Here is a 24,518-nt window from a genome sequence, read left to right as displayed (position 1 = left end):
TTTCTTGCTCCAGTGGGAGATGTAAATTCGGGGGTGTAGCCGTGGGTCCTAGTATTTTATGTGACTTTTCTTCATTTTTCTTTTCTTTCCTCAGGTGGATCCCGCCTGCAAGGGATGTAAAAATATATGTAAATATACATTTTATTTTACATTTTCATGGTGGTGATGTATATTTACATCCATTTACATCTCCCCATTGAAAACGATTCTGGTGACTTGGGGTGTATATTTAACATACACCCCTATATACACTCCTCCACTGTGAATGCTTTTGCTCTAGGGGACCAATTGTAAGACGATATATATATATATTTTATATATATAAGTGATTATTTTGGAGATTAACAAGCGGGAAAAAAGAGAGGCGGTAAAGTTCGTACTTTCAAATATTAAACAAAAAAATAAGGAACAAACCACCAAAAGAGCAATTGAAAACAAGTAAATTCGAGCTCATAACATCAAAATTAGCTTTCCATTGCCCAATGTCAAGGAACTCGGCCGGGATGGGAATGGCATAACTTATAAGATCTCCCAACCCTCATGAACCAAAGCCATGGTCCAATTGGTCATGACCCTGCAACATTCCCACCATGGTTCCATGGCAACGCTGCAACCATTGATCTAATGAGTGGAGAGAGCGAGGGATCAAGTGGGAGAGGAAGGAGGAGTTTGAAAGTCCAAACTATAAATAAGTTTAGGGAGTCGTCTTCGGCACTCAATCAGAAATCACCTTTGTTGTTCAATCTTTACAAGAAACAATTGCACGAATCATACTGGAAAAACAAGGCCAACGAACTTTAAATTGAAGAAGAAGAAAAAAGGTCGTGAATAAGTATACTCATTGTAAGAGATAGAACACATAAAAGAGAGATGTGATTGGGTCTGCTCTAATCTAAGTCGAGTAAAAATAACGTAGGGCTGGCTAATCAAATATATGTTGTACATTGTACTATTGTAGTAACGAAATCAGTATACAAAGAGACTTCCTAGGCGAATGACCATTGAACCAGAGTAAATATCCTATTGGACCCACTGGAGTGGACCCCACTGGTCTGGTAGCCATGGGAGCCAATTCAACATCAGGGATAAAGCATACAATCTGATTCTCTCGGGTCTCAACGAAACAAAACAGTCAAAAAGAAGGAAATCAGTTCGCAGCCTCCACACCAAGGGTTTACTTATCTGCAGCTCTCACATTAATAACAAATATTCTTCGGCATCTGGTCGTTGAGCAGGTCACACCTTGATGGACTCGTATCTTTCACCAACTGCGCCACCTTTCTGCTTCTGGAACTGGATGTACCGCAGTGTGCTGGCAAAGAAAGCATCTGTAGCCGGCTCTGGTGAGGTCGAGTCGCTATGCAGTTCAGTTGTGATCAATTCAATCAGGCTTTGGACTGAATCAACAGTTATCTGTGGGTTCCCCTTCTCCAAGAAATAAAGGTACCTGAAAACAATATAAAGTAAGGCCTTCTCTTTCACTAGTATAATAGAAGATACAGAAATGAGGCTTGGTACAATCCCTTCAGTAACTATTACTTGTTCAGTATTTCAACAAAGAGCGCCACTGAGCCGGTGCTACCCCGAGTTGCATTGGACATCTGTTGGGCAGCATTTGCGATTCTTAAAGCTCGCTTTAGGCAAATCAGTACCCTGGATAGAAATTTTGTACAAGAGATGACGAAATGAATTATAACCAAACAAGGGAAAGGGCATTTTCATGGTATAAACCAGGAACGGCTCCAGTAAGATTTTTATAATTGGAAATCATCCCTTCACTTCCCATCTTTTTCCATTTTAACTCCTAAATGTCCTTCAGACACCCAAATAAATGATAGCGATAATCTAGTACTTATTATCTTTGAAGTGTTCAAGCTTAAAAAAGGAAAAGATAAAAAGCACTCCAACAGTCGAAAAGAAGAGAGAGAGACAAGCACCTTTCTCCATCCTTCATGTTTTCTTGATCATCAACCCAGAAGAGATGCGAGCAAGCATAAACAGCTCGGCACTGATCAGGCTTCTTTAAAAGCTTCGCCGAATACTGATCAAAGAAGACGCATTAAGATAGATTTTCAGAAGAAAAGGACAGACAGATCTAGAGCTAATGAAATTAGGATTACCCCTGTGGCTTTGTGAGTTAAAGTATCCCTGTTCTCAACACCAAATACATGCATCCTCTGGAGAGTCCCAATAATCAAATGAATTGCAGTCACCTGTGCTTTTGAATCCTATTAAAGCAAAATTGCAAACAAGACAGATTAGATATAATTCAGTGTTCAAAAAGGAAAGAGAAGATACAATCCAGTGTTCCATTGAGAAACAAATGGAACAAGGTATAACGCTGCCAAATAGGATTAGCTCCCAAGCAAAAGGGGGAAACTTACTGAAATTTCTTCTTCGTAAAGAATATATGCTTGGGTGAAGAATTCATATGCAACAGGTTCCAAATCACAGTCATTTGCAGCCTAATTGATGAAAAATAAGAGGCATTTCAATTAGGGATAACATTGGTTAGGTCGTCCACTTTATTTATAAACCAAACATTTCAATGTACCTCCGCACATTGCAAGTATAACCGTAATGCCAGTTCAGGTGCTGGAACATTCAACAGAGCCTCAATAATCTGAAGTAATAAACCAGAAGTGTTATCCCATAGCTAGAAATATCAGAGGTCTAAGCTCAAAACTGTTTCTGGATATACAAAAATGCGAGCCTTCTGAAAGCTTTCACTAACAATTTACCTGAGTCAAGAGCTGAAAAAGTTTCTTTGGTGTGGTTGATGCTTCATCTCCAAAAGGATTCTCATCCTGGGCTTGCAATTTCCTAACCAACTGCAGACAGATAAATCATATACAATGCAGATGGAGAGTGGCCAAAAGAAACAGATCATAATTCCATGAAGAACAGGTTACTCAAAACTCTACTCTCGAGTAGAAAGGAGGGGCAGAAAGGGCAGCCACCTCTCACTTGTCAAAGAATTATACGATTGATCCACAAAATAATGACAGAAACCAGAATTTGAGACCAAGCTATGATGCCACAACAATAATTGCACCATACCTATTCTTGAAATTTCAACAAATAGACTCAAAAATCAAAAAGCTTACTAACATAAAAATATAGCACATCCAACTGTTACATGATAAGGTAGACAGAAGGATACCTTTAGAGAAGAGAAAACTAGGGGAGGGACAGTAAAAGGTAGACGCTTTGGTCCTCCAGTAAGGATGTGCTTCTTCACAGTACATATGATCTGCAATTCAGTACAACGATTATGGCAAACATCAGGGATGAATGGTGCTCCTATTCATGTAAGATCCCTTGAAAGAAGAATCAATACACAGAGTAATCTGCATCTACTACAATTTCTATAATCTATATACCAACTAAATTGCCCATGAGTGATAATGTGACATCTTCCATCAATATAAGACAAATATCCCACAAGCAGAAGTGAGGTGGCATGAAATCAAGGCACGACAACTCAACTGTCACATCAGTTCAAAATGCAAAAATGGTAGCTCTTGTAACATTTTCCGTATACTAGCACAGAAAGATGAGAAAACTATTAAAACATAAGGAGAAGGATATAACTCAGGAAGACTCCAAGAATTAATACACATCCCTTTCATTGGGATAACCTCAACAGAAGATCATGTATCATAAGAGTAAAAAACAGAAGCTATGCAAACATATGAAAGAGGCACATGAATATTATGCTCAACAAATCAAATACCTTGAACATCTCTTCAGAATCATCATTAGAGAACATTTGAATAAGTCGTGCAACTGAATTTTGCTCCTCCTTGAAATCCTCTTCATCAACCTAGAATTGAGAGAAAAGATATGTTCACATCCAAAGCGTGTGGATTGACATAAGAAATAATTGGATATCCCGGCTTAAAATCAGAGGAGAATATTGTAGAAGCCTAAAGAGGAGCTTTTGTATCATCAACAAATGTATGACCAATAACATATATAGAAATCACCTCATCATCAGGAGTTCCATCCAAATCCTCAATAAGTCCTTTTATCAATTCAAACAATGCCTCAACCTGTAAAACATAGCTTTCAATGTCATTAAGAAGTAAACTCAGAGAGAAGGGCAAACAATGTAAAGGCATACCTTCTCAGCAGTTAAAACATGAGTCGTATTTTTCATAATGCTTTGAATTATAACAGTAGCCATGACTTTATTTGTTCCGCTATCAAGGAATCCTAGAACACGTGGATAATTTGAAAGCTTCAAAGCAGTGACAATATCATTGTATTTCTCAAGTGGAGCACTTAAAAGAGCAACCACTTGTTTTGTAGCCCTGCTGTCTTCAATTTTCCCTTTTCCAGAGAGTTTCTTAACAAATGATCCCTGAAAAGAAAACAAAAATGGAACAAATTACATATGTGCTGACCTTTCTATACAACAATATCTAAACAAGTGCTCATAATAAATAACCCATTGATCAATTTACAAAACAGCAGGATATACACAGAAGATAGATCTAAGGATGCATATGTTAAAACAGTTCGTAAAGGGAACATACCAACACTTGATCAGCATAATCGAGTCGATCAGGGTGCACATGGAGGGTGAATTTAAGAAGAGATGAATATAAAGTTACAACACCTATGATAGGCATGTCAACTTGTGCTTCAATCACCTGCATTGGCATATTATTTAGGTATCAATATGACTGCAAATAAATACACAAAGAGATGCTCGTAAACACAAATATCAAGACAGTTTATATGTAAAACGAACGCCTTATCCTGCAGAAGAACAAGAAGTTCACAAAAGCTTGCGGAGTCCATGTGCAACCACTTGGTGACAGTAGATAAGAAAAAAAGATAATTAAAGAATAACACAAGCCCTGTATTTAATTGCCAACTTCCTACACACAAGCTTTACCTTTCCAATAGCGTTGCTCAGTTTGGAAAAAGCTTCTACTTGTAAAAACTCAGGCAACACTTCTGTACTTGAAGCAGCATAATTTGAGAGTCTTTCCATTAATTGGGATAGAACTGTCTTGATATCAACAGATGGCTATAAAAAGGAAAGTCCAACAATCAGAGGAGAAATAAGTTAAAAAAACGATGATGAATGTAAATCCACAAAATATACATAATCTGAGAACATTCTCAAAGCAAATTTCAAACACAGGCAAAAAAAATTCTAAATTAAGAGTATACCCAAATGAAGTCCATAAACTATTAGCCCAATTATTAACTGATTTATTAAATGAAAGCAGAACGTGAATGTAACATTCCATTCATCCATTCTTGGAGAGTTGACGCTCCACTTCTCTTGTTATGAAAAATTATATGCATCTATCCACGCAGCTAAAAATTAGTGCAACATGTCATAACAAAATGTCAAAACCTCTTACAATGAAGAAGGTGCATAAAATCCAAGACAACAACAAATGACAAAAGAACCTTCAGTTTCAAAAGATCAGTGCACAAAACCCCATGAATGCAAGATATGAAATAGTACAGTATAAACAAAATACTGACTATGTTGGTAATGTGTCATGAATCAGAAACAATACGGATCGCACACAATTTGTGCACATGATGTTAGCTACCTGAAGTTGGGGGCAAGCACCCAATAATATATCAAGAGTTTGCAAGTGGTACTCATCCGGGAAGACTTGAATTATGCAATCCATTAAATAAAACTGTGCAAGCTCATCTTTACAGTTGACAACCTGTTTTAAAAAAAAAATCAAGTGATGAAGCCACCTTTTATGGTTAACAGGTGAGAGTCAAGCATTATAAGCTTTTAAAAATTGACCAATAAGATAAATCGAAATCAACCAGACCTGCTCCAAAACTCTCGGAAGTACCGTATCCTTGTATAACTCCAGATCGACACCTTCTATCTGGCTGAGGACATGCAGGTTTTTACCAACCTAAGGGAACAACAGAGAAGCATTCTGTAAGCGTACACTGCATACGTGCACAACATTATAGGAGAGAAATCAACCATCTATCAGTTACTGAGATTACAAGATCACGTAGCTCGCTCCTTTCTTTCTCCCGTTTCTCCTTTTCTCGGGCAGGTCCCTGCAGACCAGAAAGCCCGATAGCAAGCCTCAACTCAGGATCAGCTAAGAGTATGAATGATTCACAAGCACTACAACACCTGCATGACCAGAAAGCATGCCCTCATGACATATTTTTACCTTCATGACATGCAAGCATTGTGGTACCCATGCATGTCTAAACATGACAGCACTCTATAAAAGTATCAACCAACCTGATGCTGCATCCGCACCCAAAGTTTGTTCATCTCAGTGAAATTTTGGAGGACAAACTCAACAGCATCCTTGACAGTGTCAGCATCTCTGCATAAGTTAAGAATACCGACAAATCAAATTGAATCAAATGCAAGCACGTTTACCTAACACAGAAAAATGATATAGGAACGAATGATATCTGGTTTCCTTACCCTTCATATTCAGAACCAATATCAGGCAATTTATCCCTACTCACTTGAGAAAGGTAACTCCTTAAGAAAAGCCCACGTACAGGATTCTGAATGCCCCTAGACATTTCCACGAGATCTTTCAGGACATCCTTGGCAGGAGCCTCCTTAGATTTGATGTACACAGATCCTACTGTACAGAGAAGATACCTGATAGAGATCATGAAACTCACATATTAGCTATGGAAATGGTATAGCTATGATTTATTCTTCACTTTAGATGAATTCAACACACTCAAATGAACAAACTGAAAGGAAAAATCAACCAACTCACATTTGTATAAAACTACATTACAAAGACATCGATACTAGATCAAATCATCAATTGCAGTTTCGGCTAATTGTGGGTCTTTGTATAAGGTTTAGTATTGTATTAGTGAATTTTTTAAATTGTAGCATGTTAACTGATTTTAAACTAACAGAATTGCACTACAGGAAGAAATAAGACCACAATGCTAATTAGGTGAATAAGATGGTATGTGCAGCATAGTTCACAAACAGGGTCATATCCTGGGCACTCTTAATGAACTACCGAAGCCAAAAACTAAGTAAGTAAGTGATACATGTGCAACTGAAGATTAACAATTAGGTAGAGTTTTTAACACAATTAAGACTTACAATCTGGGCAATATGTTGCCAGCATGCTGCACAAGCTCATAGAGATCGATAATGGAGCAACCGCGCCGAGCCTCCTCCTTGAAGAACATCTCCAATTTCCTCAATTCGTCAAACGCTCGCATATCTGAGGGCATCCAAACCACAAAATCACCAAGCCAAAAACTAAGCACACATTCAGCATTTCCCAAACTGCAAAACGAAGCCAAGAAAATATCTCAACCTCACTGGATCAACGAGAAGAAGTACTTACAGAGTTCGTAGTATTTGTGAGGGGAAAGCTTCGAGGTTCGAAGTTCCGAAAGCATCTGAGCTGAATACTTGAGGGCATCTCTGAGATTGTTCGAGTCCTGACGGAAAAAAAGGGCTTCACTCAATTTTCAGGGAGAACAAACAAGGTCTAGAATCAGAGAGCAAAGAATTAAGGATTTGATTGATTGGAGTTACCAGAGCGCGATGCATATAGAAGGCGTTTTGTTGAAGGCCGGCGATTCCAGCTGCCAGCCATTTCTCTTCATCTTCCACTCCGTCCGAGATCATCTTCTCTCTCTCAGTCTCGGTCTCTCTCTCTCTCTCTCTCTATGAAGTTGCGTTTTGACCAGTCTGGTTTTGGCCCCAACTGCCCGTCCAATTCTATTTGGTCGAGCTTGGGTCTGTCTGTGAAATTGGATCCTGACCCGGTTTCATGGGTTATTTCTATCTTTATCAATCCCTTACTTGGGCCCTTTGGTTGTGGAAAGGAAAAAGGCTCACTATTCACTAACCAAAAATCTTATTTCTCCGAGTTTTTCTAAAATTACAACAGTAAACTTGGTAAAGTTAATAGTTCCTTAATCATTTCGAGATTGTTGAAAATTATAAAGGAAATCCTTCCATAGTACCTACAACAAGTGTTCATAGTGTTTGTAATTGTATGAGTTGTATGAGATATTCAGAGAAATGTTAATAGTGTTTGTAGTTCTATGAGACATTCAGAAAATGATGGAATGTGTTCGTAATCATATGAGATGTTTAGATGTTTAGAGAGAGATCGTAAGAGACCGATCAGAAAATTCCTTTATAATTTTTTAAAAGGAGGATACAGTTATTAAGATTAACTGAATTACAATTAATTATTCTGCTCAAACAAGTAATAAACCTTAAACCAATCAGACCGTTGTAGCATTTGAGTTGTTTATAAGTAGGTACAATTACTAATTAGGGACCGGCAGCTAATGAACGTCATTAGACGAAGTACACAAAGCTGATGACCAAAGATCCAATTACCAAAAACAAAGGGAGAATGAGAAACGGAATATGATATTATAATTGATCAAAGAATTGCAAAGTTGTGATACATCAAGATGCCATCTACCTACAAAAAGAAGAAATCTTTAATTCCTCAATCTCTACCACCCAAAGTTTTTTTTTTTTTCCAACCCAACCAGGCACAAGAGGCAAACAACAGCACAAAAGCCGGAAACAAACTCTTCACACTTTCTGCACCTAGAACACGTTTGAAGAATAAAGTTCACTGGAGCTCCTCACTTGTCTTTCTTCCACTTTCCAATGCAGTTTTCCAAGGGCAGTTTAGAATGGTACTGTAAAGGGCAAAGCGTATATATCAGCCTTGGGCAACTGGGGCAACTGGCGAGCACATGGCCAAGACGCTGAGTCTCCATAGCTCAAGCTGTCACTCACAAATATTCGTTCATCAGCCCCGCAGCTCCGGTTCTGCTTTGTCTCAAACAACCATCCCTGATCATCAACATCCATGGGAAAGCTTTGCAACAAAGGATGTTGATCCCAGTTTTCAATTAGCTCTATGTATTTTGATGTTATAGAAAGTGAAGCACTACCAGTTGCTCGGAGCTTTTCTTTACCACGTCCGACAGGGACTTCTTTGCCAGAATTTCCAAAAGTAGAGCAGGGATGTTGTCCCTCATCTCTGCCTTGTCTAGGAGCAGCTTCATGCATTCCTTGTACAAAGGCATTATCAGTCCTTCCCGAGGCAGAGCAAGGCTGTTCTTGGCTGGGTAGCACTTGTGGATCTTTGTGCCTTTGGAGAGACAACCGAGAAGGCTGTTGTTGGCTGGGTAGCATTTGTGGACCTGTGTGCCTTTGGAGAGACAGTCGGGAAGGCTGTTCTTGGCTTGGAAGCACTTGTGGATCTTTACGCCTTTGGAGAGACAACCGAGAAGGCTGTTCTTGGCTTGGAAGCACTGGTGGATCTTTGTAACTTTGGAGAGACAGACGGGAAGGCTGTTCTTGGCTGGGAAGCACTTGCGGATCTTTGTGCCTTTGAAGAGACAACCGGGAAGGTTGTTCTTGGCTGGGTAGCATTTGTGGATCTTTGTGCTTCTGAATAGGCAACTGGCAAGGTTGTTCCTCTCTGGGTAGCACTTCAGGATCTTTGTGCCTTTGGAGAGGCAACCGGATCCGGAAAATGCTTGCTTCACATCATAATAACATTTGGAATAAAGAATATCAGCCCATGAGAAGCTAACAAACCCAACAGGCAAGCAACCTTCTTCCAGGTAAGGAAGAAACATAAACACACTCACCAGAATTATGCATGCCATCAAGGTACAATTTCTGCTTCGGCCTTTTGTTGCTGTCAACAGTGCTATCAGAAGAGTTCTGGGAACCAACTGGATGTTCGTGCTCTTCAGTAAGGGTACTCTTGTCAAGGTTTTCTATTTCATGCTTTCTTTTCTTTCCATGGTCTCTACCTTTCTCATCTTCTTGGTGCCTTTCATCTTTGTGCCTTTTTTTATGACTCTGCTTCTTATTTTCAAGCTCCCCATTTTCTCTAGCCTTCTTTTCTTTCTTCTCTCGTTTTTTCTCTCTCTTCTTTTCTTTCTTGGCCTTTCCATCTTCTCTTTGGAGCTTCAAATAACACGAGTAACCATCAATTTTTGAACTCATTAAGGAACATTTCAACAGAAAGTCACAAAAACAAACAAGCAAAAGCAAACAGCAATTTCTTGTATATGACATCCTTTTAAGATCAATTTTCAGTTAAGAAGTATGAGGAAGCTTGAGGTCAGGAGGAGATGTAAGAGAACAATAGCACTCATGCAATCAAAATTGAAGCCAGAACCAGCTTCACATGATCTATGATGAGAATTTCTGTATCAAATTTTGGTATGTGACATCAATAACAGTGTCATTGTTCCAACAAGCACCTAAACCAATCAGTATGCAGAATTTAGAATAGAAACTACACCAACTTCTTTAGACGCACCATAGATACTTCACTCTTACTTTGCTGCATAGAGATAGCACTAACCATAGCACATCCTCCACTCAAATGGAATAAGTATTAACATTTAGCTGGCAGGAGGGTATTTAAAGGTGAAACTATACATAAAATATGATCAATGCAACTCCAACGAAAAACAACATGAATGTTCATTTTATGCCTTGAAGAGGACTCGAACCTCCACGCTCTTAAGCACAAGACAATTTTGTGTCTCGCGTGTCTACCATTTCCACCACCAAGGCATCTTCAAACACAACTTAAACCATACACGTCCCCTAGACAAACAAACAACAAAAAAAGAACTCAAGCCCTACAACATACGCCACATCCCCAACCCACCAGTTGACATATCTAAGTGTACTTCTTTACATGTACACCAAGCAAAATTTTATAACATTATTTGATGCATAAACTACCCAGTCTAATAAACTTAACTTATATTAACACCCAAAAAATAAAGATACTTAACAACCTCCAAACTCATTATGAGTCTCTAAGGACACAATTAACCTCATTCACTTCATAATCCACTGTAGTGCAAACTCATTCTTGGTTATCTCAAACTTTCAAACTATTTTCAACATAGCGAGAACTATAATGAGTTTCAAACAAGCCAGGACATGCTTACATACATACACATATCTCAAAACATCTCATCTCATAAATAACACAAGAATGTCATGCATTTCCATCTCATACATCTCAAATCATCTCCGCTTATTTTCCACATAATACAATCCCAAGCTTAACAACTTGGCACTGTGAAATGCCTAGAAGATATCATAAACACAGGCAAACGCAAGTATTAGCAAAAACCTATTCAGCTATGGTTGAAGGCCAAACGACACAATTATAAACCAGAGCATAGCATCAAGGAATACAAAGAGGTATCAAGCCTGGTTGTTTGATTCCAAATACCATGAACACTTCACGTACAAACAGATGACTACCATTGACACACATCAACCGAAAAGTTACCAAGTTACTACCAAAGTTTCAGAATACCATTTTCAATTCCTACAAGGAAGACAGCAGACAATAATGTGCCACAAGCATGAACACAAGATGTAAATACCGCAGTACAAGTACAACTTAAGGTTTGGGAGGAGGAGCTCAAACCGTAAACCAACAGTTTAAGGTTTGGCTACTTAGAGACCCATCCAAATCCAAATTCGTCCAATCCAACATAAGTCCATTAAGAAAACTCATGTTTGATAATGATTACTGGCTTATGTTAGGTTCCCAGGGGATTTAAAAGAGCTATTGATTGTAAAACCCACCATACAGTTCTGGTAAAACTGTCTTTTCATTTTTTGTTTTTGCTCTTTGTTGGGTTCTTATAAGTACAAAAATATTATCATACGAGAGCTGAATATACACATATCGAAAAGAACCCAATCGAACACACTACGTCGAGCACAAAGTCAAAGACCCACAAAGCAACGATGCTCAACAAACCTTAATCGATTCTATTAGGGCCTCATCGTTGATCCCCTTCTTCACGTATCCAGGAGAAGGATACGGAAAACACCGAGACATTACGATACACCAGCAACCGAATCATAAACGATACAAGTTTAAACAAACTGATTCATGATCTCTGAGAACAAAGATTTTCTCAAACCCTAGCACGAAAAAGATCGCAATAGACTGCAGCTAGGGTTTTGATCCTTGTCTCAACGGTTAATCTGATTGATATATGTCCCGCGCAGACAGTTTGAGTAGAAAGGGAGGGAACAAATTCTAGGGTTAAGGTTTGGAGGGAGAAATCAATAGAGACCGAAAGGATTTTGGGACGAGAGAGGCCCCAGATCCAAAATGCCCAGGCTGACCCCAAAGAGCAGTATTTATAGTAGGTATTGCGTCTGCCTGCCAACGCTGCTTGGACACCAACCACACACTTCAAAACGACGTCGTCTGTGCACTAAGCAACGTAAGGCTAGAAATATGTGTTAGGGTTGGACTTATATTTGTCAAGCCTAACATAAGATTAATTGTATCATGTAAATTAGCCCAGTCCAACATTATGGGCTGTCCTAACCTAGGCCAAACAACAATTGGATCGAGATTGAACAAACCCATTCATCAAGGTCTAAGTTTCAACTATTGTCCCTTTTTCTTTAATATATATATATATATATATAGCTTTCATTGAGGAATCCCTCAAATAAACTTATTTGAGGGACATCCCTTATAGGGCCCACTCCGAATTGTATTTCACTAATCCAAACTGTCTATTTTGTAGATACACATTCAAAGATCATCTCTACAAAAAATCACTTGAATCCAATATCATTTGACCATTCAATTGAGTTATTGAAATTTTAGTATTTTCGTGAAAAATACGTACATATGTGTACAATATGAGTATTGTATGTTTGCTTTTTTTTTAACATGTATTTTATCGAGTTTTTAAGACATGTACATAAGACATGTATTATTGCAAAATATGCACATACATGTATACTATGAGTATTAAACATGAAAATGCTAAATTCTTTATACGGATAATAACTCTGAAAAAAAAAAAATCAAAATGGGACAATAGAGACTCAGGTAATGCCTTAATAATAATGAATAATGATCTAAGCTACTCCTATCGATAAAAGAAAAGTAGGAAATTTTACTTTTTAAAAAAGGATATATATATTCGCTATACTATTTTGAAAAAAAACAAAACAAAACAATACCTGCGTATAGCTGTGTGGTCATATTATTTTTATAAATAAATAAAAAGCATGCGTATAGCCGCGAATCTATAGTTTTTAGTACAGCCGAGCGGCTATACTATTTTTAAAGTCCCAAGTATAGCCGAACGGCTATACGATTTATAAGAAGTGAAAAAAGGAACAGGCCTAGCGCCTATACTTTTTAAATAAAAAAAATAAGTATAGCCGATCGGGTGTAGGATTTCTTTTTTTTAAAAAAAAAAATAACCGTAGTAAAGCCGCACGGCCATACTATTAATACCGCCTAGGAGCCCATGTATGAGAACAAGTATAGCCGCACGGCTATAATATTTTTAAAAATTGCGCAGCTCTACTGTTTTATTAATTTTTTTTTTTTAAAATGTCCTCCTAGTTGCATTAGTTTATAATTTGCCATCCGTAAGACATTCTTCAACAAAAGTTTGTTGGACCAAATAGTGTCGATCAGTATGCCAAACGATCATCGATGGATCTTCTTTATTGTGTATATAAAAGAAAATACAAAATTACTTGAGAATCAATAACAATAAAAAGATTACAAATTTTTACAGCTAGTATTACTGCTACTTACTACTGAAGCGTTACAAAATTTACAAGTGCAATTAGAACATATTTAGATAACAATTACATGACTGCCGACAAAACAATTACAAGACCACACATGCATACCTGTAATTGCTTTTTTTTTTTAACATGCATTTTATCGAGTTTTTAAGACAGGTACAGAAGACATATGTATTATTGAAAAATATGTATATACATGTATAATACGAGTATTAAACGTGAAAATACTAAATTCTTTATACGGATAATAACTCTGAAAAAGTAAAAAAAAATCAAAATGGGACAATAGAGACTCAGGTAATGGCCTAATAGTAATGGATAATGATCTAAGCTACTCCTATCGATAAAAGAAAAGTAGGAAATTTTACTTTTTAAAAAAAGATATATATATATATATATATTGGCTATACTATTTTGAAAAAAAAAAACAATACCTGCATATAGCCACGTGGTTATATTATTTTTATAAATAAATAAGCATGCGTATAGCCGCGAATCTATACTTTTTTTTAACTGTAGTACAGCCGAGCGGCTATACTATTTTTAAAAATCAAAGTATAGCCGGACGGCTATACGAGAGAAAAAAAGGAACAGGCCTAGCGCCTATACTTTTTAAATGAAAAAAATAAGTATAGCCGATCGAGTGTAGGATTTAAAAAAAGAAAAAATTACCGTAGTAAAGACGCACGGCCATACGATTTATAATATAATACCGCCTGGGAGCCCATGTGTGAAAACAAGTATAGCCGCACGGCTATAATATTTTTAAAAAATTGCGCAGCTCTACAGTTTTATTAATTTTTTTTTAAATGTCCTCCTAGTTGCATTAGTTTATAATTTGTCATCCATAAGACATTCTTCAACAAAAGTTTGTTGGACCAAATAGTGTCGATCAGTATGTCAAACGATCGATGATCTTCTTTATTGTGTATATAAAAGAAAATACAAAATTACTTGAAAATCAATAACAATAAAAAGATTACAAATTTTTACAGCTAGTATTACTGCTACTTACTACTGAAGCGTTACAAAATTTACAAGTGCAATTAGAACATATTTAGATAACAATTACATGACTGCCGACAAAACAATTACAAGACCACACATGCATTTGGGTTGTCGTCGCTAAACGCCGTCGTATACTTCACTTCAGTGGAGCTGGCACGTGCGATAGCCGAAGCCTCTGGATCCTCCAGGACGTTCCGCACGTACCCAGGTGGGGCCTTCTTGTCATAAGCCTCCGGAGCATACGGATGCGGAACAACATCGTACGGTACATAGGGCCATAAATCAGCCTTCTTCCCCGTCCGATGCCTGACACGATACAAGACCTTGTTGGGGTCCACATAGCCAATCACGGTGAGCTTGCTCAGCTTGCGGTCCACCTCAACCTGCGTGACTCCCTTCATGCCTTGCACTGATTTCTTCACTATTCTCTCACACCCTTCACAGTCCATCCTCACTTTGATCTCCACCGTCTAATGTTACAACCCAATAAACAAAAATAATTAAAATAAAATTCCACACCTACATATATTATATAGAGTAATTCTTTTCTTTTTTTTTTTTATGAAATAGAGTAATTCTCTTACTAACCAAAAGATAGTTTTAAAAAATATACTAAATGAAGAGATGTGAATAAAGAAAATAAAAATTTCTGAGTATCTCTGAAGAAATTGATCAATGATTTAGATTCGGAGATTCGGAATCGAGAACATTCCTCATAGGGTTAGGGTATCTAGTAGCACATACATACACACGTACCTGTAATTGCTTGTTTTTCTTTAGCTTCTCATGACTGTGAGAGCAGTCACAAAGCTCATAGACTTCACTGAGAAGACCCATGCTGCATGCAAAGTTGAAAGCACAAAAAATTGTTCGAAGGCGATGCTTCGTCATATACAAAACATCAGCATGAGCCGCCAAACTGTTTGTGCGTGTGGATGTAGGATGTTGACATGTGTATTTTTCTCTAAATGTGGAGGAGTCTAGAAACTACACGTTGTTGTTGATGGATGTTTGGGCTTATCACATTTGGTTCATGTTTGATGTCCATCTACAGTACAACAGTATAAAACTACAAGTTATTGCTACATGTCAGCATACTGATAGTAGGTAAGGTAGGTATTGCTCTGTCTGGCTGCCACAAACTCCTAAAACGACCACGTTTCTGCCCTTTGCATACTGGTCGAACCCAGCACAAAATTAACTGGGTCATGTAAATTGACCCAGTCCATCTTTATGGGCTTAGGGCTGTCCTAACCCAGGCCCAACAACAATTAGACCCAGATTGAACCAGCCCCATTCATTATGGTCTTTATTTAAAATATAAAAAAAAATTTAAAGCTTTTTGTTTTCGAAGATGATGGTCTCTACATTGTGGGTGCCCTTGTTCCTCTTGTATTAGTTCTTATACTTTTTTTTTAGTACAAGCGGTAGTCTAAAATATAGGAGATGAGATTTATCACACACACGCATAAAACTAAGATGTTATGGACTATAGTGATTTAAACATAAAGGCTCTTGTTTGCAATTCAATGTTATTTTTCACTAGAATAGACATGTTGATATTAGCTCTCAATACATTAGAAATCTAAGAAAGCAAAAAACTTCAAATCCCTTTAATAACTATGTTCTATATATATCCTTAAAAGTTAAAAATAAACATAAATAATAAACAATAAAAAAAAATTGCCTAAGATTCTAAAAACCTTTTATGCTTATTTTTTCTGTCCTCTATGCATTTTTTTCCGTGCTTTAGGTATTTGTTTTATCTCATCGGCTTCAACATCAACTCTTGATGCTCGGCTACTTTGACCATCGGCTTCAACGCGAATGCTTGGTGCTCGGCTACTTTGGTCATCGGCTTCATCATGAATGCTTGGTAGGTGGCTACTTTCGTCATCTACCATCACTCCATTCTCGTTGAATCTTGTAAGGCCATCATACATTCCCACAACACTCTTTGAAAAGTCGGTTAAGGATTTAAACACGGACGAAAACCCCGTCTGGAATCCATTCACAGTAATATTTTGTGTCTCCTTCATGCTTTTATGAAGTTTCTTCTTCTCGTCGTTTAGCTTTGTCTTAAACTCAAGCACCGTGTTCCCCATATTTTCCAAGCGCACATCCCCATTCTTTTCCATAATCCATCCCTTCAAATCAAGTACCATAGCCTGCCCATGAAGTTGTTTAGCAAGCCCATCTAACTCCTTCATTTGCTGATGATCCTTGGCTTGTCGAACGATCAATGCTTGGACATCCTTGCCAAAGTTCTCTATGGCACTAGGCACTGCTTCATGTGGCAGCTTATTTATGGAAGCTAACCAATTATCACAAATTTCACGGCATGGCAGCATGCCAACTCTACACGACCGTAGGGAGGACCACATATCGGAGTCGACTTCACTTTCAGGAGCAACAGGCTTATGTAGCCAACCATCAAGTGCTTCAATGTATTCTTTTTGTGAAGAAACATATGAAGCAAAGCAAGCACGCCAATTTTGAAGTTCTGCTTCAAACTTACGAGTATCTGCAAGTTGGCGTGAGTCATTACACAACTTTTCATAGGATGAACAGTTTACATACTTCACTTCGGACATGATTCTGTGTTGGGTTTCATGAATTTCTGACATGATCTTCCAATTTTTCATCAGCCTGCAGAAAGTGGGAAAGAGAGGTTATAACAAAATAATTCAAAAAAATTCAGACTCGTCATGTATTACAAATAAATTGCTGACATCTATCTTACCCTTGTAACAACTCAATAAGTTGTGGTTCCAGCTCCTCATCTCTCAGTTTTCGAATTGCTTCGAATGTTGATTCCGCAGTTGTTTTGGCAACCCTAATTCTGGACTGCAATTTCTCTACTTTAACTCCAATTTTGCGTTCAGTCTTCTGGCCACGTCCTTGGTTTCTCGAATATTGGGAGCATTTTCGATCATATAATCTCCTGGTTTCCTGTCCAGCCTGCACATAAAAATTTAAAGCTGATTCAAGTTATTCTCAAATTATCTAGGTTGTCCATATGGAGGAGGGAACACACAAGCTAAAACAATCCTATAAATTAATGATCAAGTTATGAGAAATTCATAAAGCTGAATAAAGCAAATAATTCTTAGATTCATATTTTACCTTCACGGCCTCATAGAGTTTTTCCTCCGAAACAGATAGCGTCTGTAGTGTTAACGAATGGCGCTTGGATCCCATTGCTCCATTGTCATCAAAGAGACCACCATTCAAAGGGGTGATTGTTGAAGAACTTCTGGTGCTAGATCTAAGGAGGCTTTTTCGGGAGGAAGTCGAAGATAATATAGATGAGATGGAGCGGCTTTTTTTGAGTTTACTTGAGTTCTCTGCACCCAAAATCATATAAACATGAATTATACACCATGACCAAGCAAATCAAAATAACAAAAAGGGCTTTAAAAGAGAAAAACCCACCTTCAGTTTCCTCCAAGGCAGATTGCTTTTGACCCATGTTGGTGCCTAGAATCCTGGAAACATCCAAACTGGAATTATAGGCCCTAAGGAATTGGACCTCAATCTCTTTCAATGCTTCCAACAATTCCCTCCCTTCTCTCACGGCCTCATCATTCAGCAAAACCAACCCCAATTCTTCCCCATCAGTCCCAGCATTATGATCCCTATTCTCTTCAACTTCTTCTCTATCATCTGAGCTTTCTTGTAGCTTTTTTTCTCTGTCTATCTCTGAAGAAGAGCTTCTAGAAATTCCAGAATCAGAAGAAGGGTAAGCATTGGTGTTTTTGGTTGGTTCAGAATCAGAATCAGATGGAGAGGAATGGCTTTTTACAAACGAACTTATAGCATCTGCCACTGCACACAGCGACAGGTTATAATTGCACTGCGCCTCTGCAAACGCATGCCTTCTCTCCACAGCCAAATTCAGCTGCCGCTTTCTCTCCAGACAAAGCAAAACCACATCGTCTTTTTTACTTTGCTTAGAGACCTTGCCACCCATGTCTCTGTTTCCTCTGAATTTCGCTTAATTCTTTAGAACGGGCTTTGGTGGGAAAGTAAGAAAGAAAAAGTTGGGTTTGCAGAACTCAACTGAAGTTACAGGCTTAGAGAGCTTCAAAGTATTGTCTTTGTTTGTTCATGGAGGGGGTATATTTATACAAGTACGAAAGAAGTCCTTGTTTCAATGGGTGATTGTAACTTTAATTTTGGGCAACTCTTGTTCTTAGCCGTTATGGCAGTGTTTGGTCATCCCTTTCCTTGCAATCATGGGAGAGTGTTGAAAAGAAAAAGGGTAAGTTTCTGGGGTTCGAAACCAGAAACCTCTTTCCATGCGGAAAGTGAAAATTTACTTTCCTTTTTTATTTTTGAAGTTTTTGGGCATTGTTGTTATTCTTTTTTCTTGGGGCCAAAGTTACATTCTCTCATGGACGTGCTGGGATAAATATAATGTCATGAATTCAAATTTTTGTATTGACTGGGTCTGGGTAAAGCATTGCTTAATGTTAGAATATAAGCTTATTTTCTCAATCGAGAACATTCATCATGAGAACAGTTGCGAACCTCATAGACTTTACTGAGAAGACCAGTTGCATGCAATTTACTATATCCTCTATTCAAAGGGGCGAAATGAGTGGATATTCTGATGATTCAGAAAGATTTAACTCTTACAGAATTTATTAAAAGGGGAATTTTGATTATTAAACCAATTCGTCTATCTATAAAAAGTGATGGAAAATTTATTATGTATCAAACCATCGGTATTTCATTAGTTCATAAAAGGAAACACCAAATTAATCAAAGATACCGAGAAGAAAAACATGTTGATAAGAATTCTGAAGTTGAAAGTATAAACATAACATAACATTTTAAGGGTTATCTGGTGAAGAAAAAGGAAAGTATCAATCTGCAATGGAAGCCAAGATTTCAATGTATTGTAAATTATCATGTCAATGGTAACTCAAATATACAATTTCCTGTGAACATCGAGATCATAAACTTGACACAACTGAAAGGAATTTTTTTCTCTATATTTCTTTCAAAATGAATGTGAAACAAAAGGGAGTTGTGAAAGTAGGGAATCATATATCTAATCTGCCAACCTAAAACAATTATCTCAATCTTGACAACCTTTTTCGCTTCCGGTTCTTTTTCCTTGCTGCTGCAGCTCTGTTTGTATCAATGGAACCAGAAGGAAGAGCCAGAGAAGTTGATGGCTTTCCAACACCTGTTCTGCCTTTCTTAGAAACCCACTGCAATGGCAGATTGTTTACCACGGTGCCAATGTCATTAGAACTCGTCACTTCTACAAGCTTTCGTATTTGATCGAACATCTGCATAGTCCAGGCCATCGACTGATCGAGTGCAACTGAATCATCCATTGGTTTTTTCAACAGGCTCATCAGCAACTCTTTGAATGACTGAAAAGACATGGAAGGTTGATAACCCTGACGACTTTCACAGATCATATTGACTTTGATGATATGCTTGCAAAGGTTTCCTTGCATTGACCATGCACAATCGCAGAAAGAGAATTCTGATCCAGGATTCCACACAAGATGCACAGTGCTGCTGTCCTTCTGGCTTAAGACCTTGGCATAGAGGTGGTCTTTGTCATCCAAGCTAACAGCAGAATCAGGAATTTGCAGTGCCCTGTGCCATGATGTAGAAGCAATGTATTCTTCCTTAACATTTTGAAAAGAATCACATTCATCTGCATAACGGTCAAGCCAGTAGCTTGAATGCAGCTCAGTTGTCAGCTTGTGCACCAACCAATCAACTCTTTGGAGTGCTCCAAGATGTGAATCATCAAATAATTTCACTTTCATCTTCACATGATACGCTTCAATAGCACCAGATGCCTCCTGGCTTGCAAGCGGAAGACTTCTCATAGTCGAAAGCCACATTTCTGTTAACAAGAAATAATATACGATAGTTTCATGCAAAACATATAATACAATTCAACATCTTTGACCCAAAAAAAATAAAAACACCATTCGACATGATGTGTGCATGAGAGAGAGAGAGAGAGAGAGAGAGATCTAACCAATCTTAGGTACCCAAGAGCTCTTAAAATATTCCATAAAAGCCGTCTGATCAACAAAATCTTGGGTTAGTTCTTCTAAGGCACCCAGGGTACCATTTCCACCCCAAATGCCATACACAATGTTACCCAGACGTTTAAAAATTTCCCGCTGAACTTCAATGTTATTGCATTTCTTTACAATATTCCTCAGCCATGATCTACGAACGCGCCAGAGGGAAAATAGTATGGGACAACAAAAGATATCTCTGAAAGAACAGAAATGTGTTATTAGAATGCACTATATTCTATGACCAGATAAATTTAATGCATGACGAATTACAGAGCAAGAGCATCCTGCCTGATGGGATCAGTCTCAGCTGCTGCATCATCAATTAAAAACCCATTGATCTTCCATCCAGGCTCAACACTACGAGCTCGATCAAGTAGAGCTTTCATCCATTTAGACACATCTGGCTTTGCAAAGCTACGTGTGATGACCCATGCGACAGGGAGTGCATGTTGTCTTGAGTCAAAGACAAGAAGTGTGCACAAAGGATACTGCCATTTCAAAACACACATTTATAAACATCTACATCACCATGCACATTGTCTAATCTATAAAAAAAATAAAAAAATCCCTTAAACATTCATGAACCATTTCATGACTTAGTAACCAGTCCATTCCAAATGAAATGTGATGACAAGATAACCACCCACAAACGTTTTGATTTATTTATTACCACCCATGTACTTCCTGGAAACAGGTCCTACTAAACCTAGAAATCAGGAAAGCAATCTCATAGCGCATGTGAGAGGGTTAGTCAGTTCGGAAGCTTGTACAAACAGCATCAATGATTTGTTACCTTAAGTCTCTTTATGCCGAATGTTGAATCAGATGCAATGAGACTGCAATGGCCAAAACGAATCATTTGTTGCAGCTGCCACTCTGTTTGAATCCCCAGAATGAATGAATCTTTTTCTGAAGTATCCTGATATATGAATATGGATTTTTTATTGCGTTCAACCCACATGCGGATGCTAGCTTGATCATCAAGATCCAATTCATGGGTAGACCGTTTAATAATCATCCCAAGTTTGTGGACGTACTGGGAAGCAAGGCTATTGACTTTTGCATTTGATCCACAATATCGCTGAATCCCCTCTATGTGCTTCTCTAGTATATTTTCTTCTGGAATGCCCAGGTAGATCATAGACATTGTTTGTTGTTGGATCTCATTACAGATATATGGAACTGTCTTTGCTCCAGGGCCAATCGCATCTCTGTCAAGTGGGCCATGGCAAACAAAACCAGATTTGTTCACATGGCGCCTCTCATGATATATAATTAGTGCAAGTGATGGACGGGCATACAAACGTTTCACTACAAAATTGCATGTACAGCCCCGCATGGATTGAGGTCTGGCAGCACGATTGCGGGTGTTGAGGCGATATCTTCTGCTAGGCAATATACTTCCTCCTTCCCCATAATTTTCAGGACCAAAAGAACACCAATACCTTCAAGGAGAAAGAATGATCAACTTAATAACTGTAGCGCCTAAGTTAAGGAAAAAGAAGGGGGGTCTATCTAAACATCCATTGCTCATATGGCTTATTTGTTAGTCAAACCACAATATTAATACTTGTGATCGATTTTTTTTATATCCAAAACAAGGTTTAAGCTTTCAGTTATAACCATCACAAAAACAATGGTGCAATTGGAGCAGAAAAAAAATGGCAATGTTGTCCTTACACCTGATTTATATTAGTCAAATCAAGATACTAAATTAAATTAAAGAAAAGAACACACACACACACCCACAAATTAGTTCTTCGGAACTTCATTAATGGTGAATCCTGAACCAGAGATTAGATAAGCTGGGAAACTCAAAGGTTTGAGATCATCAAAGGGTCACCATATCAGAACATCATTATACTATTTCAATGATATATATGGAAAATTAAGGGTTTTTTTTTTTTCATCAGCAGAAGGAAATATAAGAGCAATATGTTAAGTTTAAGAAGTTTTTTACTCACATCCTATATTCCAAATACTCATCATCCTTGTATTCCTTTAAACTGCCCATCTTTCTTTTTCTTCCTCTCTCAATATGAAACCTTGTTGGGCACTCTAAATTTGAGCCTTCACCAATTATAAATTCATCAACTCGATCATATGGAATGAGGGCTGCATCATCATGGTGCTCAGCAGTGCCAAATTTGGTCCAAGTCAAATCAGCAGCAGAGAACTCCTCTTCTGGTGGATCTTGAACTGGAAGATCCCCTATAAATTCAACAATAGCCATAGGGCTGTAGATCCTTACCGAAATATATACTACCAAACCAGCTTAACAATTAGCAGCACATCTGCAAAATACAGCAAACACAATCTCATTAACAAAGGAATATCATAAACCAGTCAAATTAAGAAGTTGCAAATATACTTCCATGGTTGTTAAACTTGGAATTTTACTTTGGATATACTTCCATGAAATTAAATCATCACATCATAAAACTCTTAGAATTTATGTAGAAGAAAGTACACAATAGACAGTCCAACATATTTGTTTGCAGTCTAATGTATAATTTCATACTCACACAACCCAGATATTTAACAAACTAAAATAGAAAACAAGTGAACTAGGCATTATCGACCAACAGAGGAATTTTATTAGCATATGAAACAGAGAGAAACTTATAAGCTTATTCTGTTTTTTCGTGAACTGAAGGAAAGTTTGCAGTGGAAGGAAAGACCAAAAGAGAGAGATCAGAGAGAGTGTGGAAATCAGTTAGACAAAGGAGGCTAACTTTCTGAATCCCTAGAGGTTCCACTTATTTTGTGAAATCAGAAACAGTATTCAGGATCCAGAGAAGTGAAAACGAAAACTGTTCTCATTTCACTAGTTCCTAAATATCTGAAGCCCTTTTGCTCTATAATAGATCAAAATAGTTTTTTTAATACATAAAACTGTGAAAACATGATTGTCAATGGACTTAGATATAAACCCACCAACACCATTACTCAAAAAATACCTACCGCAACTGCTCAAACACGAACTCTGTTTCTCTTTCCTATTTGATAAGTTTGTCTAACAAGATAAAATTCAAAATTTCAGGCTGAGCTTAGCTAGAGCTTCCGACTACTATCTACTAATACCACCCCCCATCTTCCTCTGTTAACAACCAACAAAATTCAAGGTTTCTCTCAGACAGTCAGACTGTTAGTCACTACAAGCAACCAACATCACCAATATTTATTGGATATACAATCCAACTCAAACCCCAGAAAACAGCCACCTTTTTAATCACCACCAAAAACCAATATCCATTCACAATACTAAACCACGTTCAAGCAACCTAAACACTACACTAATATTAGAGAGGAAGAGATAGAACAAAACCACAATTTTAATCCAAAATAAGTAAAAACAAAAGAAGAAATTGAAATTGGAACACATTTCAGCGGGTTCAGTTGGTGCTTAACTTGACACAATATCACGCAACTGACAAGAATAAATTTCATACAAAAACACAACAATCTTTGATTGAGAATAAGGGAGAAGAAAGAAGAAGACAGACGAAAAGCACTTACCTTGCACTTGCAGCTGCTGCAGCAGAGGAGCTGGAGATATGCCTATTTCTTCTCTTGATCTTCTCAGTCGATTTTTTTTGTTTTCGGTAAATTGCCCAAAGGGATTGCCTTTGTTGTAGTTGAGGAAGTTGAAAGAGAAGAAAGAGAGGCGACAGTGTAGGTTTAGATAAAAAGAAGTTACATTTTCATGTAATTGCTCTCAGGGAGGCTTCAATTTTGCAGCAGTCAGTAGTTCACGTCCAGGAAGAGACTATTTTGACAGGAGGGAGCTCAGAAGTTTTAGTCCTGAGGGCTAATGGCTAATTTCATTT

At 37.8% G+C, this 24,518-nt stretch overlaps 5 protein-coding genes across 5 annotated transcripts; all 5 read right to left on the bottom strand.

The window, feature by feature from the left end:
* Positions 1–802: 802 nt before the first annotated feature.
* On the bottom strand, positions 803–7,773 carry VPS35A (vacuolar protein sorting-associated 35A-like protein). Its single transcript, XM_008243828.3, has 21 exons — positions 7,547–7,773; positions 7,353–7,449; positions 7,103–7,226; positions 6,449–6,634; positions 6,257–6,344; positions 6,007–6,063; positions 5,820–5,909; positions 5,583–5,705; positions 4,907–5,041; positions 4,542–4,658; positions 4,127–4,366; positions 3,990–4,055; positions 3,737–3,826; positions 3,164–3,253; positions 2,742–2,831; positions 2,555–2,623; positions 2,385–2,465; positions 2,121–2,228; positions 1,938–2,041; positions 1,540–1,653; positions 803–1,447 (listed from the first exon to the last, which is right to left on the bottom strand). Exons 1-21 carry the CDS (start codon positions 7,637–7,639, stop codon positions 1,237–1,239), a joined length of 2,373 nt encoding a protein of 790 aa, XP_008242050.2. The 5' UTR covers positions 7,640–7,773; the 3' UTR covers positions 803–1,236.
* Positions 7,774–8,379: 606 nt separating this feature from the next.
* On the bottom strand, positions 8,380–12,168 carry LOC103340406 (uncharacterized). Its single transcript, XM_008243827.3, has 3 exons — positions 11,802–12,168; positions 9,643–9,967; positions 8,380–9,531 (listed from the first exon to the last, which is right to left on the bottom strand). Exons 1-3 carry the CDS (start codon positions 11,880–11,882, stop codon positions 8,669–8,671), a joined length of 1,269 nt encoding a protein of 422 aa, XP_008242049.2. The 5' UTR covers positions 11,883–12,168; the 3' UTR covers positions 8,380–8,668.
* Positions 12,169–14,511: 2,343 nt separating this feature from the next.
* On the bottom strand, positions 14,512–15,565 carry HIPP27 (Heavy metal transport/detoxification superfamily protein). The gene is made up of 2 exons (XM_008243826.2): positions 15,380–15,565; positions 14,512–15,093 (listed from the first exon to the last, which is right to left on the bottom strand). The coding sequence occupies exons 1-2, from the start codon at positions 15,512–15,514 to the stop codon at positions 14,707–14,709; spliced, it is 522 nt and encodes a 173-aa protein (XP_008242048.2). The 5' UTR covers positions 15,515–15,565; the 3' UTR covers positions 14,512–14,706.
* A 660-nt stretch (positions 15,566–16,225) lies between these two features.
* On the bottom strand, positions 16,226–19,113 carry LOC103340454 (protein ALTERED PHOSPHATE STARVATION RESPONSE 1). Its single transcript, XM_008243873.2, has 4 exons — positions 18,059–19,113; positions 17,750–17,970; positions 17,367–17,584; positions 16,226–17,272 (listed from the first exon to the last, which is right to left on the bottom strand). The coding sequence occupies exons 1-4, from the start codon at positions 18,594–18,596 to the stop codon at positions 16,336–16,338; spliced, it is 1,914 nt and encodes a 637-aa protein (XP_008242095.2). The 5' UTR covers positions 18,597–19,113; the 3' UTR covers positions 16,226–16,335.
* Positions 19,114–19,506: 393 nt separating this feature from the next.
* LOC103340404 (SWIM zinc finger family protein) lies at positions 19,507–24,518 on the bottom strand. The gene is made up of 6 exons (XM_008243825.3): positions 24,208–24,518; positions 22,653–22,982; positions 21,482–22,133; positions 20,977–21,176; positions 20,640–20,884; positions 19,507–20,501 (listed from the first exon to the last, which is right to left on the bottom strand). Exons 2-6 carry the CDS (start codon positions 22,919–22,921, stop codon positions 19,705–19,707), a joined length of 2,163 nt encoding a protein of 720 aa, XP_008242047.1. The 5' UTR covers positions 22,922–22,982; positions 24,208–24,518; the 3' UTR covers positions 19,507–19,704.

The sequence above is a fragment of the Prunus mume genome, linkage group LG8, assembly GCF_029339155.1.
Source record: "Prunus mume cultivar Tortuosa linkage group LG8, ASM2933915v1, whole genome shotgun sequence".
Classification (NCBI taxonomy): Eukaryota; Viridiplantae; Streptophyta; class Magnoliopsida; order Rosales; family Rosaceae; genus Prunus; species Prunus mume.
Note: the sequence above shows the minus strand (reverse complement) of the source record. Positions and strands in the feature narration are given on the sequence as shown.

Excerpts from the sequence above, each read along its gene's own strand:
- LOC103340406 (XM_008243827.3), bottom strand. The coding sequence starts at position 11,882 with ATGTCTCGGTGTTTTCCGTATCCTTCTCCTGGATACGTGAAGAAGGGG. Across the intron at positions 9,968-11,801 it reads CCCTAATAGAATCGATTAAG|CTCCAAAGAGAAGATGGAAA; the intron begins GTTTGTTGAGCA and ends TGTTATTTGAAG. Across the intron at positions 9,532-9,642 it reads TGATGGCATGCATAATTCTG|CAAGCATTTTCCGGATCCGG; the intron begins GTGAGTGTGTTT and ends TATGATGTGAAG.
- LOC103340404 (XM_008243825.3), bottom strand. The coding sequence starts at position 22,921 with ATGGCTATTGTTGAATTTATAGGGGATCTTCCAGTTCAAGATCCACCA. Across the intron at positions 20,885-20,976 it reads GCTGAGACTGATCCCATCAG|AGATATCTTTTGTTGTCCCA; the intron begins GCAGGATGCTCT and ends CTGTTCTTTCAG. Across the intron at positions 20,502-20,639 it reads CTCTTGGGTACCTAAGATTG|AAATGTGGCTTTCGACTATG; the intron begins GTTAGATCTCTC and ends TCTTGTTAACAG.
- VPS35A (XM_008243828.3), bottom strand. The coding sequence starts at position 7,639 with ATGATCTCGGACGGAGTGGAAGATGAAGAGAAATGGCTGGCAGCTGGA. Across the intron at positions 6,064-6,256 it reads GGGTGCGGATGCAGCATCAG|GGACCTGCCCGAGAAAAGGA; the intron begins GTTGGTTGATAC and ends TCTGGTCTGCAG. Across the intron at positions 5,042-5,582 it reads GTGCTTGCCCCCAACTTCAG|CCATCTGTTGATATCAAGAC; the intron begins GTAGCTAACATC and ends TCCTTTTTATAG.
- HIPP27 (XM_008243826.2), bottom strand. The coding sequence starts at position 15,514 with ATGACGAAGCATCGCCTTCGAACAATTTTTTGTGCTTTCAACTTTGCA. Across the intron at positions 15,094-15,379 it reads AGAAAAACAAGCAATTACAG|ACGGTGGAGATCAAAGTGAG; the intron begins GTACGTGTGTAT and ends TTGTAACATTAG.
- LOC103340454 (XM_008243873.2), bottom strand. The coding sequence starts at position 18,596 with ATGGGTGGCAAGGTCTCTAAGCAAAGTAAAAAAGACGATGTGGTTTTG. Across the intron at positions 17,585-17,749 it reads AACTCTATGAGGCCGTGAAG|GCTGGACAGGAAACCAGGAG; the intron begins GTAAAATATGAA and ends TTTTATGTGCAG. Across the intron at positions 17,273-17,366 it reads CTTATTGAGTTGTTACAAGG|GCTGATGAAAAATTGGAAGA; the intron begins GTAAGATAGATG and ends CACTTTCTGCAG.